General features: G+C 36.4%; 1 protein-coding gene across 8 annotated transcripts in view; it reads right to left on the reverse strand.

Annotated features, from left to right (window-relative positions):
- C17H12orf40 (chromosome 17 C12orf40 homolog) overlaps positions 1 to 13,807 on the reverse strand; it is a 102,617-nt gene that overhangs the window by 46,429 nt on the left and 42,381 nt on the right. For all 8 annotated transcript variants that reach the window (XR_009222554.1, XR_009222553.1, XR_009222552.1 and 5 more), the window contains 4 exons: positions 12,096 to 12,625; positions 11,772 to 11,841; positions 9,590 to 9,650; positions 410 to 485 (listed from right to left, as the gene is read on the reverse strand). Coding sequence is in view for 4 of the 8 variants with exons in the window: in XM_058558508.1 (XP_058414491.1) it covers positions 410 to 485; positions 9,590 to 9,650; positions 11,772 to 11,841; positions 12,096 to 12,625 (737 nt within the window). In the remaining 4 variants the exon portion in view is untranslated. The remainder of the gene's footprint in view (positions 1 to 409; positions 486 to 9,589; positions 9,651 to 11,771; positions 11,842 to 12,095; positions 12,626 to 13,807) is intronic.

A 13,807-nucleotide genomic window follows, 5' to 3' on the forward strand; every position in this document is an offset into this window, starting at 1 on the left:
CAAGTTGCAGAAAAATATATAGCATTTGCCTCAATCTGTAGAAAGTTCAAAACCAAGCAATGGAAGTCTGTGTGATATCATTAAAAATAATTTCAGGATAGTAGTTACCTCTAGGGGGCAGGATAGGAAATGCAATTGAGAAGATCTTCAAATGTAATGATTATGTATTATTTCTTAAGCTACAAAGTAAGTACAAGGGTTATCTGTTTTATTATTATTTGCTAAAATGTACATATATTACATATACTCATCATGCATAATATATTTCATAAAAGAAAAGTAATTTTAAAGAGTCAATTGCATTACTAGGAAACATTTGCTGGCAAAAATCTAAAAAGAAAACAAGCACTTAAAATGTAATTAATTTCCACTTAAATGTTAGCTTTTTAAAATAATAAAATTCACTTACAGTTATACTGACAGATTTTCTTAGTAGATGTTGGCCTGCCTTTTAAAGAACACGTTCCTCCTTCTTCCATCAGAATCTAGAAGAGAAACAAAATTTAACAACTCCCAAGTATACACAATAATATCCACTTATAGCTCCCTTTTAACCCCACCAATTCATTTTACAGTACTCTTCCTCATATTACTTTAGTTCAACAAAGATGATTTTAAAACCACAAAGAAAAATTTGCCTGTGATGAACAATAAAATGAAACAAAACTAAAATTGATTTAGAAAGAGCAAGCAACAGAATAGACACTTGCTAAGAAATGAATTATGGGGCCGGCCCCATGGCTTAGCCGTTAAGTGTGCGCATTCTGCTACTGGCGGCCCGGGTTCAGATCCCGGGCGCGCACCGATGCACCGCTTCTCCAGCCATGCCAAGGCCACGTCCCACATACAGCAACTAGAAGGATGTGCAACTATGACATACAGCTATCTACTAGGGCTTTGCGGAAAAAAAAAAAGGAGGAGGATTGGCAATAGATGTTAGCTCAGAGCCAGTCTTCCTCAGCGAAAAGAGGAGGATTAGCATGGATGTCAGCTCAGGGCTGATCTTCCTCACAAAAGAAAAAAAAAAAAGAAATGAATTACTGACAAAAAGGAAAAGCTTCAGGTGATCATAATAAATGCAGTTGAAAAAAGGCAAAGATATTAAAGCAATTTGGAGATTTACTCTCTTATTCTCTTCCTAATTTAAGTTGGATGTCAGTTCATTAATTTTACGGTTTTTTAAATAATAAAAGCTCTTAGAGGTATAATTTTTCTACAGAACACATCATTGGGGGCCGGCCCCGTGGCTTAGCAGTTAAGTGCGCATGCTCCGCTGCTGGCGGCCCAGGTTCGGATCCCGGGCGCGCACCGACGCACTGCTTCTCCGGCCACGCTGAGGCCGCGTCCCACATACAGCAACTAGAAGGATGTGCAGCTATGACATACAACTATCTACTGGGGCTTTGGGGGGACAAAATAAATAAATAAAATTATAAAAAAAAAAAAAAAAGAACACATCATTGGTTGTGGTTTTCATCAATTTCTACTTAATTTGTAATTTATTTTCATTCTCTTCTTTTTTCTTTTTTTATTTTTCTTTTTTGTGAGGAAGATCGGCCCTGAGCTAACATCTGCCAATCCTCCTCTTTTTGCTGAGGGAGACTGGCCCTGGGCTAACATACATGACCATCTTCCTCCAATTTATATGGGACGCCGCCACAGCATGGCCTGACAAGTGGTGTGTTGGTGCGCGCCCGGGATCCGAACCGGCGAACCCCGGGCTGCCGCAGTGGAGCACCTGCACCTAACCGCTTGTGCCACCGGGCCAGCCCCCAACTTCTTTTCTTTTTTAAACCCAAAGTGTTTCTTAATTTCCAAGAAGATCAGAGAGGTTAAGCATCTTTTTTTGTTGTTATTTCTAATTTAATGAATTTTTATTAGAGAATGTGGCTATGAGTCTCTCGTTAGATAAATCTCTTAGACTTTCTTTATGGCTTACTATGTGAATTATGTTTGCAAATGTACTAGGGACTTATAGAAAATATATATTCTCTGTTGGTGGGATATATAGTTTTAGATAGACAGATAGGTAGGATAAAGGAGCAACTATCTGGCTGTTCACCAAACCTGTTTCCCTTTTCTTTTAGGCATACAGCTAAAATACATTTCCTACCCTCCCTTGGAGTTGGTCTGGACATGAGATTTAAGTTCTGGTCATGGGCAGAAGCAGTGTACATCACTGCCAGTGCTGGCCCATAAAAATTTTCTCCATAATCCTCCACTTCCTTTTCCCTTCTGCTATCTGGTATCAACATACACTACAAACAGGTAAACCAACCAGTTGAAGATAGCAGAGTCCCCACCAGCTTGGAGCCCTGAATAACCTTATGGAGGAAAGCCTCTTCTCTAACCTCACTATTCAATCATTTAAATAGTCTTGTATGTTCAACTTCTAAAAATTCAAGCCCCAAACCTGCACCAGGAACACGCAAGCTGAAAAAGCTATACACACCCCAAGAAAGGCACACACTCCAATATCCACTTCAGACGTGTTGATGGAGGATAACAGACAAAGAAAATAGTCCCAAAGAGAAGAAACTAAATTATTCAAGGAATTTCCCCCATCCTCCAGGATAGTAAGTCTTTCACACAATGTCCGCCCAGCAGGATTTCATAATCAGTATGGATCAGTAACTCTGTATCTCCTCTTCTTCTCTTTTCTGAACGGGCTTTTATTGCATTTATACTGTCCTTGTTCCAATAATATATATTTTCTTTATGTATATCTTTTGCTATCTTTTTATTTTCAACATTTATTATTACGTTCTATATATGTTTCTTGATAAATATATAGTGATTATTTTTTTCTTCTCAATTTGATATTCTTTGAATCTTGTTAAGGAAAATCAGTCCCTTCATATTTCATACAGTAATTACTAAGCAGGTTTCATTCCTTACATTTTACCTTTCCCATTTATGTGAAAGCATTATTCCATTTTTTCCCACCTTGATCAGGTTTCCTGGTGTGACATCCCCACTCTTTTGAATTCTGAAGCTCTTCCAAGTGTATCTATTTCTCTAGTGATTACCTTCCCATTTCTAACAATCATATTTAAACCTTATTCCTCTACTACTTTAAAATTAAATAGGTTCCAGTTCAAGATGACGATGTAGGAGGATCCTGAACTCATCTCTTCCCACAGACACACCAAATCTACAGCTACATACAGAACAATTTCCTCTTAAAGAAACCCAAAAACTAGCTGAGAGACTCCTATACATTGGGGGAATGAGAAAAAACCCACAATGAAATGGGTAGGAGAGGCTGAGACACAATCTTACCATTAACCCCACCCCGGGCATGGTGACCCACAATCGGGAGGGAACCCGCAACTCTGAGCTTCTCCCTGAGAAGTGAATTGTTTGACCCTCACATTTGGTATTCGAACTTTTAAGACCTGCACCTGAGAAATGAGCCCCCACAACATCAAGCTTTGAGAGCCAACAGGGCTCGTGTCCATGAGACCCACAAGGCTATAGGGAACTCTTTCTCAGTTCCCTTAAGAAACTTGGAAGAACAGGGCTTGCACAGGCTCACCATGCTACACCCCAGGGCCTAGAGCAGAGGCAGCTCACTGAAATATTCAGTCTTTCTGTGAAAGATGCCTATTAGTTTATCCTTATAGCTGCAACCTGAGGGTCAGGCTTCTAATTAAACACCCATCTATGGGATGACTGCAATCCTCTCCAGAGACCAGGGAGGCCACTGAGTACCATGTTTGCGCTCTCGATGTGTCCCACCCCAGGTCACCACTGTCTCCAAGAAAGGAGCTTATGCACACATCTAGCACCAGGGCTCTTGTGGCAGCTGCCCAAAGGACACAACCTTTGATAGCCAGGCTCTGGTGGCCAGCAGGGCTTGTGTTCATGGGTTCAACAGCACGGTAGCAAACAAAGAAACAGTTCTTAAATGGCTATCACAGCAGGGCTCAGTGCAGATGGAGCACAGAGAAATGTTTATCTCAAAGTCTTCCCATGAATGAGTTATATATGCATACTTTAAAAGCTGCTGCATGAGGGTCCAGCTTCCAATCAGACTGAATCTAGATGTTGACTGAGATCCTCTCCATTAGGACACTGGCAGGTTTTGGTATACCCCCAAATACTGAGAGCCACTAAAAATAAAGTAGGCTGCTTGGACAATCACAAAGGTTTGAGAGACAACCAAGAGATAGGGCAGAGTTGAAACATAAGGTTTATCTCCTACACAAGGCCACTTCTTCAAGATTAGAGAGGTGGCTGTTTTCTAGAATGCATAGAAACCAATACAGAGAATCAAGAAAAATGAAGAAATGTAAGAATACATTCCAAATGAAAGAACAAGATAAAGCCTCAGAAAAAGACCTTAATGAAATGGAGATAAGTGATTTACCTGATAAAGAGTTCAAATTAGCAATCATTAAGATGTTCTCCAAGGTCAGGAGAAAAACGCATGAACAAAGTGAGAATTTCAACAAAGAGAATATAATATAGAAAATATAACAAAATACCAAACAGAAATCACAGAGCTGAAGAATACAATAACTCAGCTGAAAAATACAATAGAAGGGTATAACCGAAGACTAGATGAAGCCAAAGAAAGGATCAACAAACTCAAAGACAGGGCAGTGGAATTTATCCAATCAGAGAAGCAAAAAGAAAAAGGAATAAAAAGAGTGAAGATAGCATAAGGGACTTATGGACAATAACAAGTGGACCAATATTTGCATTATAGGGGTCCCAAAAGAAGAAGAGAGAAAGGGGCAGAAAACTTATCTGAAGAAATTATGGCTGAAAACTTCCCTAACCTGAGGAAGGAAACAGACATCTAGATCCAGGAAGCTCATAGAGTTCCAAATGAGATGACCTCAAAGAGACCCTTACCAAGACACATTATAATTAAGTTATCAAAAGTGAAAGACAAGGAGAGAATCTTAAAAGCAGCAAGAGAAAAACAACTCGTTACATACACAGGAAACCTCATAAGACTACCAGCAGATTTTAAGCAGAAACTTCGCAGGCCAGAAGGGAGTGGCACAACATATTCAAAGTACTGGAAGAAAAAAACTGCCAACCAAGAATACCCTACACAGCAAAGCTGTCCTTCAGAATAGAAGGATAGACAAAGAGTTTTCCAGACACGCAAAAGCTAAAAGAGTTTACCACCACTAGACTGGCCTTACAAGAAATGTTAAAGGGACTTCTTTAAGCTAAAACGAAAGAGCACTAATCAGTAAAAGTAAAACATACAAAATTATAAATCTTACTGGTAAAGGTAAATATATAGTAAAATTCAGAATAATCTAATGTTGTAAAGGTGATGGGTTGATCACTTACAAAGCCAGTATGAAGGTTAAGAGACAAAAGTAGTAAAAATAACAACTACAATAATTTGTTAATAAATACACAAAATAAAAAGATGTAAGTTGTGACATCGAAAACATAAAACATGGGAGAGCAGTAAAATTTAGAGCTTTAGAATGCATTCAAACTTAAGTTTTTACAAACTTAGAATGTTACAAATATAAGTTGCTTTATATAAGCCTCACAGTAACCACAAAGCAAAAACCTACAGCAGATACACAAAAGATAAAGACAAAGGACTCTAAGCATACCACAACAGAAAATCATCAAATCAAAAAGGAAGAGAGCAAGAAAAGAAGAAAAAACAAAGGAATTACAAAACAGCCAGAAAAACATGAACAAAATGGCAATAAGTCCATACCTATCAATAATTACTTTAAATGTAAATGGACTAAATTCTCCAATCAAGACATACAGAGTGGCTAAATGGATAAAAAAACAAGACCCATCTATATGTTGCCTACAAGAAACTCACTTCAGAGGTAAGGACACACACAGACTGAAAGTAAGGAACAGAAAAAGATATTTTATGCAAATAAAAACCAAAAGAAAGCTGAGGTAGCTATACATATATCAGACAAAATAGACTTTAAGACAAAGACTATAATAAGAGACAAAGAAGGTCATTATATAGTCATGCGCCACCTAACAACGTTTTGTTCAACAACAGACCGCATATACAACAATGATCCTATAAGATTAGTAACATATAGTCTAGGTATGTGATAGGCTATACCATCTAGGTTTGTGTAAGTACTGTAGGGGAGGAAGAAATTTTCCTCTACGCCTTTAGGTTCTTCTGGCTGGTTTAAAAATTAAATTGACATGAGCCAGATTAATAGCAGAAAAACAAAAGTTTAATAACATGTATACATGGGAGAAACCCAGGAAAACCAAGTAACTAGCCAAAGCCCTCACCTTAAATACCATCTTCAGGTAAAGACAAAAGATGATGTTGGAGATGAGGAGAGTCAGGGACTTCAAAGGGAAGGAAGGCAATTCACAGGTAGGTGAAAAGGAGCAAATGCTTAGAAAACAAGTGTTTGGCCACACAGAAACTGAAAAACACAGGAGAGCCCAACAAACAGGATTTTCTAGGTTCCTCCCTGGCTATCACCTAGTTCATTTTATGCTAAGGCGATAGCTTGCTTCCTGAGACAGCTTTTTTTATCTGAATTCTTTTAGGCAGCTAAGGGAGAGGTAACAAGAAAAACTTTCTAAGTCTTTTGTTTCTCAAAAATAATCACCCTCAAATAATCCTCATGTTAAAGAGACACATTTTTAGGATGCCAAATTTTGTTCCCTTTAGTACGCTCTATGATGTTCACACAATGATGAAATTGCCTAACAATACATTTCTCAGAATGTATCCCTATCATTAAGCAATGTATGACCATATAATAAAAAAGGGGTGAATGCAACAAAAGGATATGACATTTGTAAATATGTATGCACTCAATATAGAAACACCAAAATATATAAAACAAATATTAACAGACCTAAAGAGAGAAATATACAACAATACAATAGTAGGGGGCTTTAATACTCCAATTTCATTAATAGATAGATCATCCAGTCAGAAAATCAATAAGAAAATACTGGTCTTAAATGACACTTTAGAGCAGATAGATTAAATATACACACACAGATTCCATCCAAAAGCAATAGAATACACATTCTTCTGAAGCACGCATGGAACATTCTCCAAGAGAGATCATATATTAGGCCATAAAACAAATCTTAATAAATTTAAGAAGAGTGAAATCATATTAAACATGATTTACAACCACAATGGTATGAAACTAAAAATCAATTACCAGGCGACAACTGGAAAATTCACAAATATGTGGATATTAAATAACATGCTCCTAAACAACTAATGGGTAAAAGAAGAAATCAAAAAATAAATTAAAAAATATTTTGAGACAAATGAAAATGGAAATACAACATACCACAACTTATAGGATGCACCAAAAGCAGTTCTAAGATGGACATTCCTAGTGATAAATGCCTACATTAAGAAACAAGAAAGATCTCAAATAAACAACATAACTTTACACCTCAAGGAACTAGAAAATGAACAAACTGAACCTAGTTAGTAAAAGAAATGAAATAACAAAGATCATAGTGGAAACAAATGAAATAGACACTAAAAAGACAATAGAAAAGACCAATGAAACTAAGAGCTGGTTTTCTGAAAAGATAAACAAAACTGACAAACCATTAGCTAGACTTGACAAGAAAAAGAAGAGAGAGGACTCAAATCAACAAAATCAGAAATGAAAGAGGAGCCGTTACAACTGATACCACAGAAATATAGAGGATCATAAGAGACTACTATGAATAATTATACACCAACAAATTGGACAATCTAGAAGAAAAGGATAAATTCCTAGAAACATACAACCTAACCAAGACTTATTCATGAAGACACAGAAAATATGAATAGACTGATTACTAGTAAAGACATTGAATCAGTAATCAAAAACCTCCCAACAAACAAAAGTTCAGGACCAATGGCTTCACTGGTGAATGCCACCAAACATCTAAAGAAAATTAATACCTATCCTTCTCAAACTATTCCAAAAAAGAGGAGAGAATACTTCCAAACTCCTTTTATGAGGCCAGCATTACTTTGATACGCAAATCAGTCAAGGACATCACAAGAAAAGAAAATTACAGGATAATATCCCTGATGAACATAGATACAAAAAAACTCCCCACAAAATATTAACATTTCAATCTTGGTGAATGGCACCACTCCTTCAACTATCCATTTACCCAAAACATAAATCCAGCTCTTCTTCAATTTTTTCCTTCTCCCTTAACTAATCACCGAGTCCTATCAAATCTACATCGTCTAAATCTTTGTGATAGCTCTTCTCTCATTTCCATTCTTACTGACACTGCTCAACTTCAAGCTTTCACTATTTTTTGCCCTGCCTTGAGTCTTGCCACTTCTCAAATCTCTCATTGTTGCCAGAGTCAACTTGTTAATATTCAGATGTCATCAAATTCCTCTCTCAAAATTTTTTCAGTGGTTCTCTGTTTGGTGATAAGAAATTAAACTGTTATATGTCATACAAGGTCTTTTATGATCTGGCCCATATTTATATTGTCCAGAATTATCTCTTGCCATTCCCCCACCCCTTGTCATTTATGCTATAGTAGTAGCAATAACAACTAGAAGGAAATAAGTTACCTGCAGTTTCTAAAACAAGCTATATTCTCTCACATCTTTGTTTCTATCTATGTTGCTTCTTCTTCACATGATGAAGGCAGTTTGTCCATTTCGTAAACTCATTAATTGATACCCAGATCAAGTTTTCTCCTCTATTACATCTTCTTCCTGACTGACCATGAAACTTAAAATTATCTTTCACTTGGCTCCCACTGCCCTTTGTACAAACCCCAATTGGAGCAATTTATCTAAATGCATCATATATTTTTCTGTTTCTGTCTAGCTCCTAGACTACAGCTTCTTAAAGATAGGTCCCATGTCCTTTCATCTCTGTACCTTGCAGAATCTAGTGCATAGCAGAATATGAGCTTCATAAAAACAAAAACTGGTTTTTCCCCACTGTCTAGCATATAACAGACACTCAATAAATTCCACTAAATGAATTCATAATATGTACTCAATGCATATACTGAAGATAAAAAGAGAAAACAATTAGTATAGTTGAAAATATAGAGTCAGATAAGACAAAAGTTTGAATCCTGGGCTCAAGTGTGTAACCTTGAACAAGTTATTTAATCTTTCTGAACTTGAGTTTCTTTTGCTGTGAAGAGTTTACAGGATCAGGCTCTTGTAGATTAGAGATGAAGTACTTAAAGCTCCTAGCACAATGCCTAGGCTGTTATAACAATCACACCCTTTTATTATGAGCAAGGGTTATAACTTATATAACCGATGTTTATAGATGTTTCAGTATTCTTAAATATATAACTATGTTCACCTGTAGCACATTGAAGCCGAAAGCATTTCCACCTTGGAAAAAATTTTACAGGACTTACAGAAAGAATTTTAAATGCATCTAGATTGGTTTGTCTCAAATAAATAAATCAAATACAGTGTTAATTTTATTTCTAGATCTAAATTATAATTTCCCCAGAATGAGAAAAATAGTTAGCCTAAAAAGAAATTTTTCGATTAAAGCTAACCTTAAAGTAAACTGCAAATACTAAAATATAACATGATAATACAACTGACTTAATTGGAAAGATAATGTAAAATGTACTTTACCTCACCAAGTCCAAAGTTCCACGACTGCTTTGAATGCAATTCTTCCAAAGGGTTATTAACCCTAGGGTCATAAATAAGACAGTACTAAAGTTCGCTTTATTCTCTCTGAAAATTATTATTCTAAATTATGGTTCCCAAAGTTGGCTATAGATCAGAATTATAAGAGAAGCTTTTTAAAAAATAAAGATTCATAAGCTCCATCCTAAGGAGCCTATTTATTATGCGGGGGTCGAACTTGGTATTTTGTATTTTAAAATCACTCCCTTGAGTGATTTGGATCTGCAGTCAGGTTTGGGAACCATGTTCTAAATCACTTTCATAAAGTACATTTTAAAATTCAAGGTCTAACATGCTGTTTTTCATTCATAAGTTCCTGAATACTTGGAGATTTGATAACAAAGAACCTAATTTGTTGATTTTATAAGTTGTGAATCTGCTTTGTGTGCCAATCCCATAAAAATGCCATCTATGTATTTTTTTTACAAACAGACATTTTAAATATTTCCATAAGAAAGTACTTCCAAAATAAAAATCTATTCTACTTCATGTTTCTCAATTACCAAGATTTGACTAAATCACAATTATTACCAAGAAAGTTAGGACTATTCTGAAACTTTTTTTTTTTTTTTTTTGGTGAGTGTCTTGACATAAGTGCAGCCATGTTCCACCGTTCCATTAACCTACAGGCACCAGCACACAAAGAAATATAAAGCTGCTTTCTGTGTGGTGGGAACTGGCCTTTCTCCCACAGAGATAGTTGCAATTTATAAGAATTTCAAGGTCCTTTGGGCATCATAGCTCGGGATGGACTGGTCATCTGTGCCAGGCTGGGACGATAACTAGAGAAAACAATGCACGTACACAACTACTGGGCTGAGACGATAGCCAGGGGGCTCAGTACACTTACGCCACTGATAACCATTTGTGCATGGGAACACTGAATGCTTGCTCTGTAAACTGTGTAACTGCTTATATAAACTGCTAGAAACCGAGGCCTAGTGAGAGTCTCACCTGTGGAAGGGAGGCCTTGACCAGGACGTGTGATTCCCACCCAGCCGTGTCAATTGAAGGGACTCTCCCGGCAGTGGGGCGCGGATGTTGTAAGTAACCGATCTGATGTGTTCTCTTTTTGGTCAACCTGGTGTTTCTCTTTCCGGTTGATTTGTGTCATTTCCCTTCAGTCGATCTGGTGTTTCCCTTTCCAATTGATCTCATGTTTTTCCCTCTTATTATATGACCTATTGGAATCTGCCACTATCTTAGCCGATCTGGTGTTTCCCTTTCTGAACAAGCTGGTGTTTTTCCCTCTTAATATTTGACCTATTCAGATCTGTTTGCGGACTACCGCCTTTACTATCCTCTATATAATAAAATATACCTTCAGTCCATTTGTTTGAAAGTTTCTTTTACGTCTCCGATCGAATCCCCCAAACCTCTCATAAAAGTGAGGAAGATTCACCCTGAGCTAACAGCCAATGCCAATCCTACTCTTTTTGCTGAGGAAGATTGGCCCTGGGCTAACATCCATGCTCATCTTCCTCTACTTTATATGTGGGACGCCTGCCACAGCATGGCTTGATAGGTCCACGCCTGGGATCTGAACCTGTGAACCCCAGGTCGCCAAAGTGGAGCACGTCAACTTAACCACTATACCACTGGGCCGGCCCCTGAAACTTGAATTAACTATAATTGCAGTCCCATAACCTGTTGATATGCTTGCTTATGCCATTAGCATTTGAAGTCCATTACTCCCTTGTTCTGATTCTATACTAACCAAGCAACCTTCCCATGGAGAGCTGCCAAAAGTTAGAAAACATGCTTATCAAGCCAGTAAGCATTCTGAAATGCTTAAACACACGTGACCCTTCTTTTTCTTACTGTAAATTAATAAATTGACATTCTAGTGAGTATATAAGTTTCTTGAACACATAAGTCAGTTTTCTCAAATCTAATTAATACTGAGATTCAGATAAGAAGATATTTTTGTGCTGGCAAATATGACCACCATACTCTCAACTAGGGTGATACTACTAAGATTCTCACAACTGGTAAGCCTTCTTTGAGGCCAGTCTGCCCACCCTCAGACAGCAATACGTCTACCTCACTTTGCATCGATTCAACCCTTCCACATGCATTATACTAGATCCTGATTTGCATTCCCCAGATGTACCCAAAAACTTACATATGGTTCACTGGATATTTCTGGATTTTTTTCTGTGGTGTCTTGTCTTGGTAATCACGTTCAAATTTTCCTTTAAAAATAAAAGTATGCATTGAACTAAAACTTTAGCATAGACTATTTCTTTTTTTTTAATTAGAAACTTATTAGCATGATCCATATAGAGGGAAATCACTGGTCCACAATGTCATATAATAGAATGTCATTCTATTTTTAATTTCATATTCTTCCAAATACACATGCACACATATATATCTTATATATAAGATATATACATTGAAAAAAAAAAACCAATAGATTATTATGCTTTCCATGTATAACACCAACCTTTTTTTTCAGAGCTGGCTGGGTAACTATCCTTCTCAAAAGATGCACTAAGATTATTTCTTTCATGATTGTTGTACTCTTTCTGATAGTTCTTGTTTGGCAGACACTTTTCTGGATAACTTGTTTTATTAAAAGTAGAATTACTACAAGCCAACTCTGGATTTGTAAAAGTACTTCTAATGCATGTATCAGTGGAATGCCTTTTATCAGAACTAGTGATTGCACAAATATCTCCCATACTGTCATAACCACACTTGTCAAAGGTTTTCTTTCTCCTCTGTTGATCTATGTTTAATGAATTGATCACATTTTCACTAACAAAAGAGTCACGATTCTCTGACAAAAGGCTGGGAGTTGGCTGGTTCACATCTTCAAGAAAATTTGAAACCTCTTTTCTATTTTCTTCCCAAATATGTTGTACTGACTGTTTTTCAGTAATGAAGTCTGACTGTCTCCTCTCATTCAGGCTTCCACAATCTTCACCTGTAACTATAGCAGGTCTTCCAGTAAGGAAATTCTTATTTCCTGGACTTTGGGATAAATAAAAACATATTTAACAAGAAAAGTATAGATAATTTTCATTTAGAAACTTAAAGTTAAATTCTTAGAGAACATAAGGAGTAGCTACTAACATTTACCTAGACTATGTTTTCATTTCTTTTATTTAAATAAATAATATTGCTTTGGGTGGAATTTGTCTAATGTGCTCTTCTAATGCCTTAGTGACTATAAAAATAATCTACACTTGGTTTTGTATTTCAACACAAAAAATTAGTATGTGATTCAATTTACTGTTATATTAACAGAATAAAATATGACCAACCTATAGCATGTCTTCTGTAATAAGGTCTAGTGAACAACCTAGAAAATCACTGCATGTAACTGTTGCTCTATTTAATTAGAGAAAGATATTTTGAAGACTGTGCAGGGAAAAATTATCCCCAGTGTTAAAACATCAAATCAAATAGTTATGAGAACATTATAACAGATATTTCTCAACATAACAAGGATATAAAAACAACTCTGAAGTTCCCAAGGAAGAGCAATATAGATACAAGTGCATATATAAGTAATAAAGCCAAGAGATAAGATTATTAGATGAAAAGGTTAGACTAGATAACTTGTAAGTTCCCTTCTAACGTATAAATCATAATTTAGGTTAGTCCAACTTGTATAAAAGAATGAAAGTTATCAGAGGAAATAATTAAAAATCAAGATATCCTGGAAACCAGGATCAAAATGAAAAGACAACTCATCAGCTAGGAGAAGATATCTGCAAATCACATACCCAACAAGGGGTTAATCTCCATAATATATAAAGAATTAACACAACTGAACAACAACAAAAGAAATAACCTGATCAAAAAATGGGCAGGGGATATGAACATTTTTCCAAGGAAGATATACAGATGGCCAATAGGCACATGAAAAGATGTTCAACATCACTAATCATCTGGGAAATGCAAATCAAAACTACACTAAGACATCACCTTACACCCATTAGAATGGCTATAATCACCAAGACAAAAAATAACAAATGTTGGAGAGGATGTGGAAAAAGGGGAACGCTCATTCACTGCTGGTAGGAATGCAAACTGGTGCAGCCTCTATGGAAAACAGTATGGAGATTCTTCAAAAAATTAAAAACAGAAATACCTTATGATCCAGCTATCCCACTTCTGGGTATTTATCCAAAGAACTTGAAATCAACA

This window comes from Diceros bicornis, chromosome 17 (genome assembly GCF_020826845.1).
Source record: "Diceros bicornis minor isolate mBicDic1 chromosome 17, mDicBic1.mat.cur, whole genome shotgun sequence".
Lineage (NCBI taxonomy): Eukaryota > Metazoa > Chordata > Mammalia > Perissodactyla > Rhinocerotidae > Diceros > Diceros bicornis.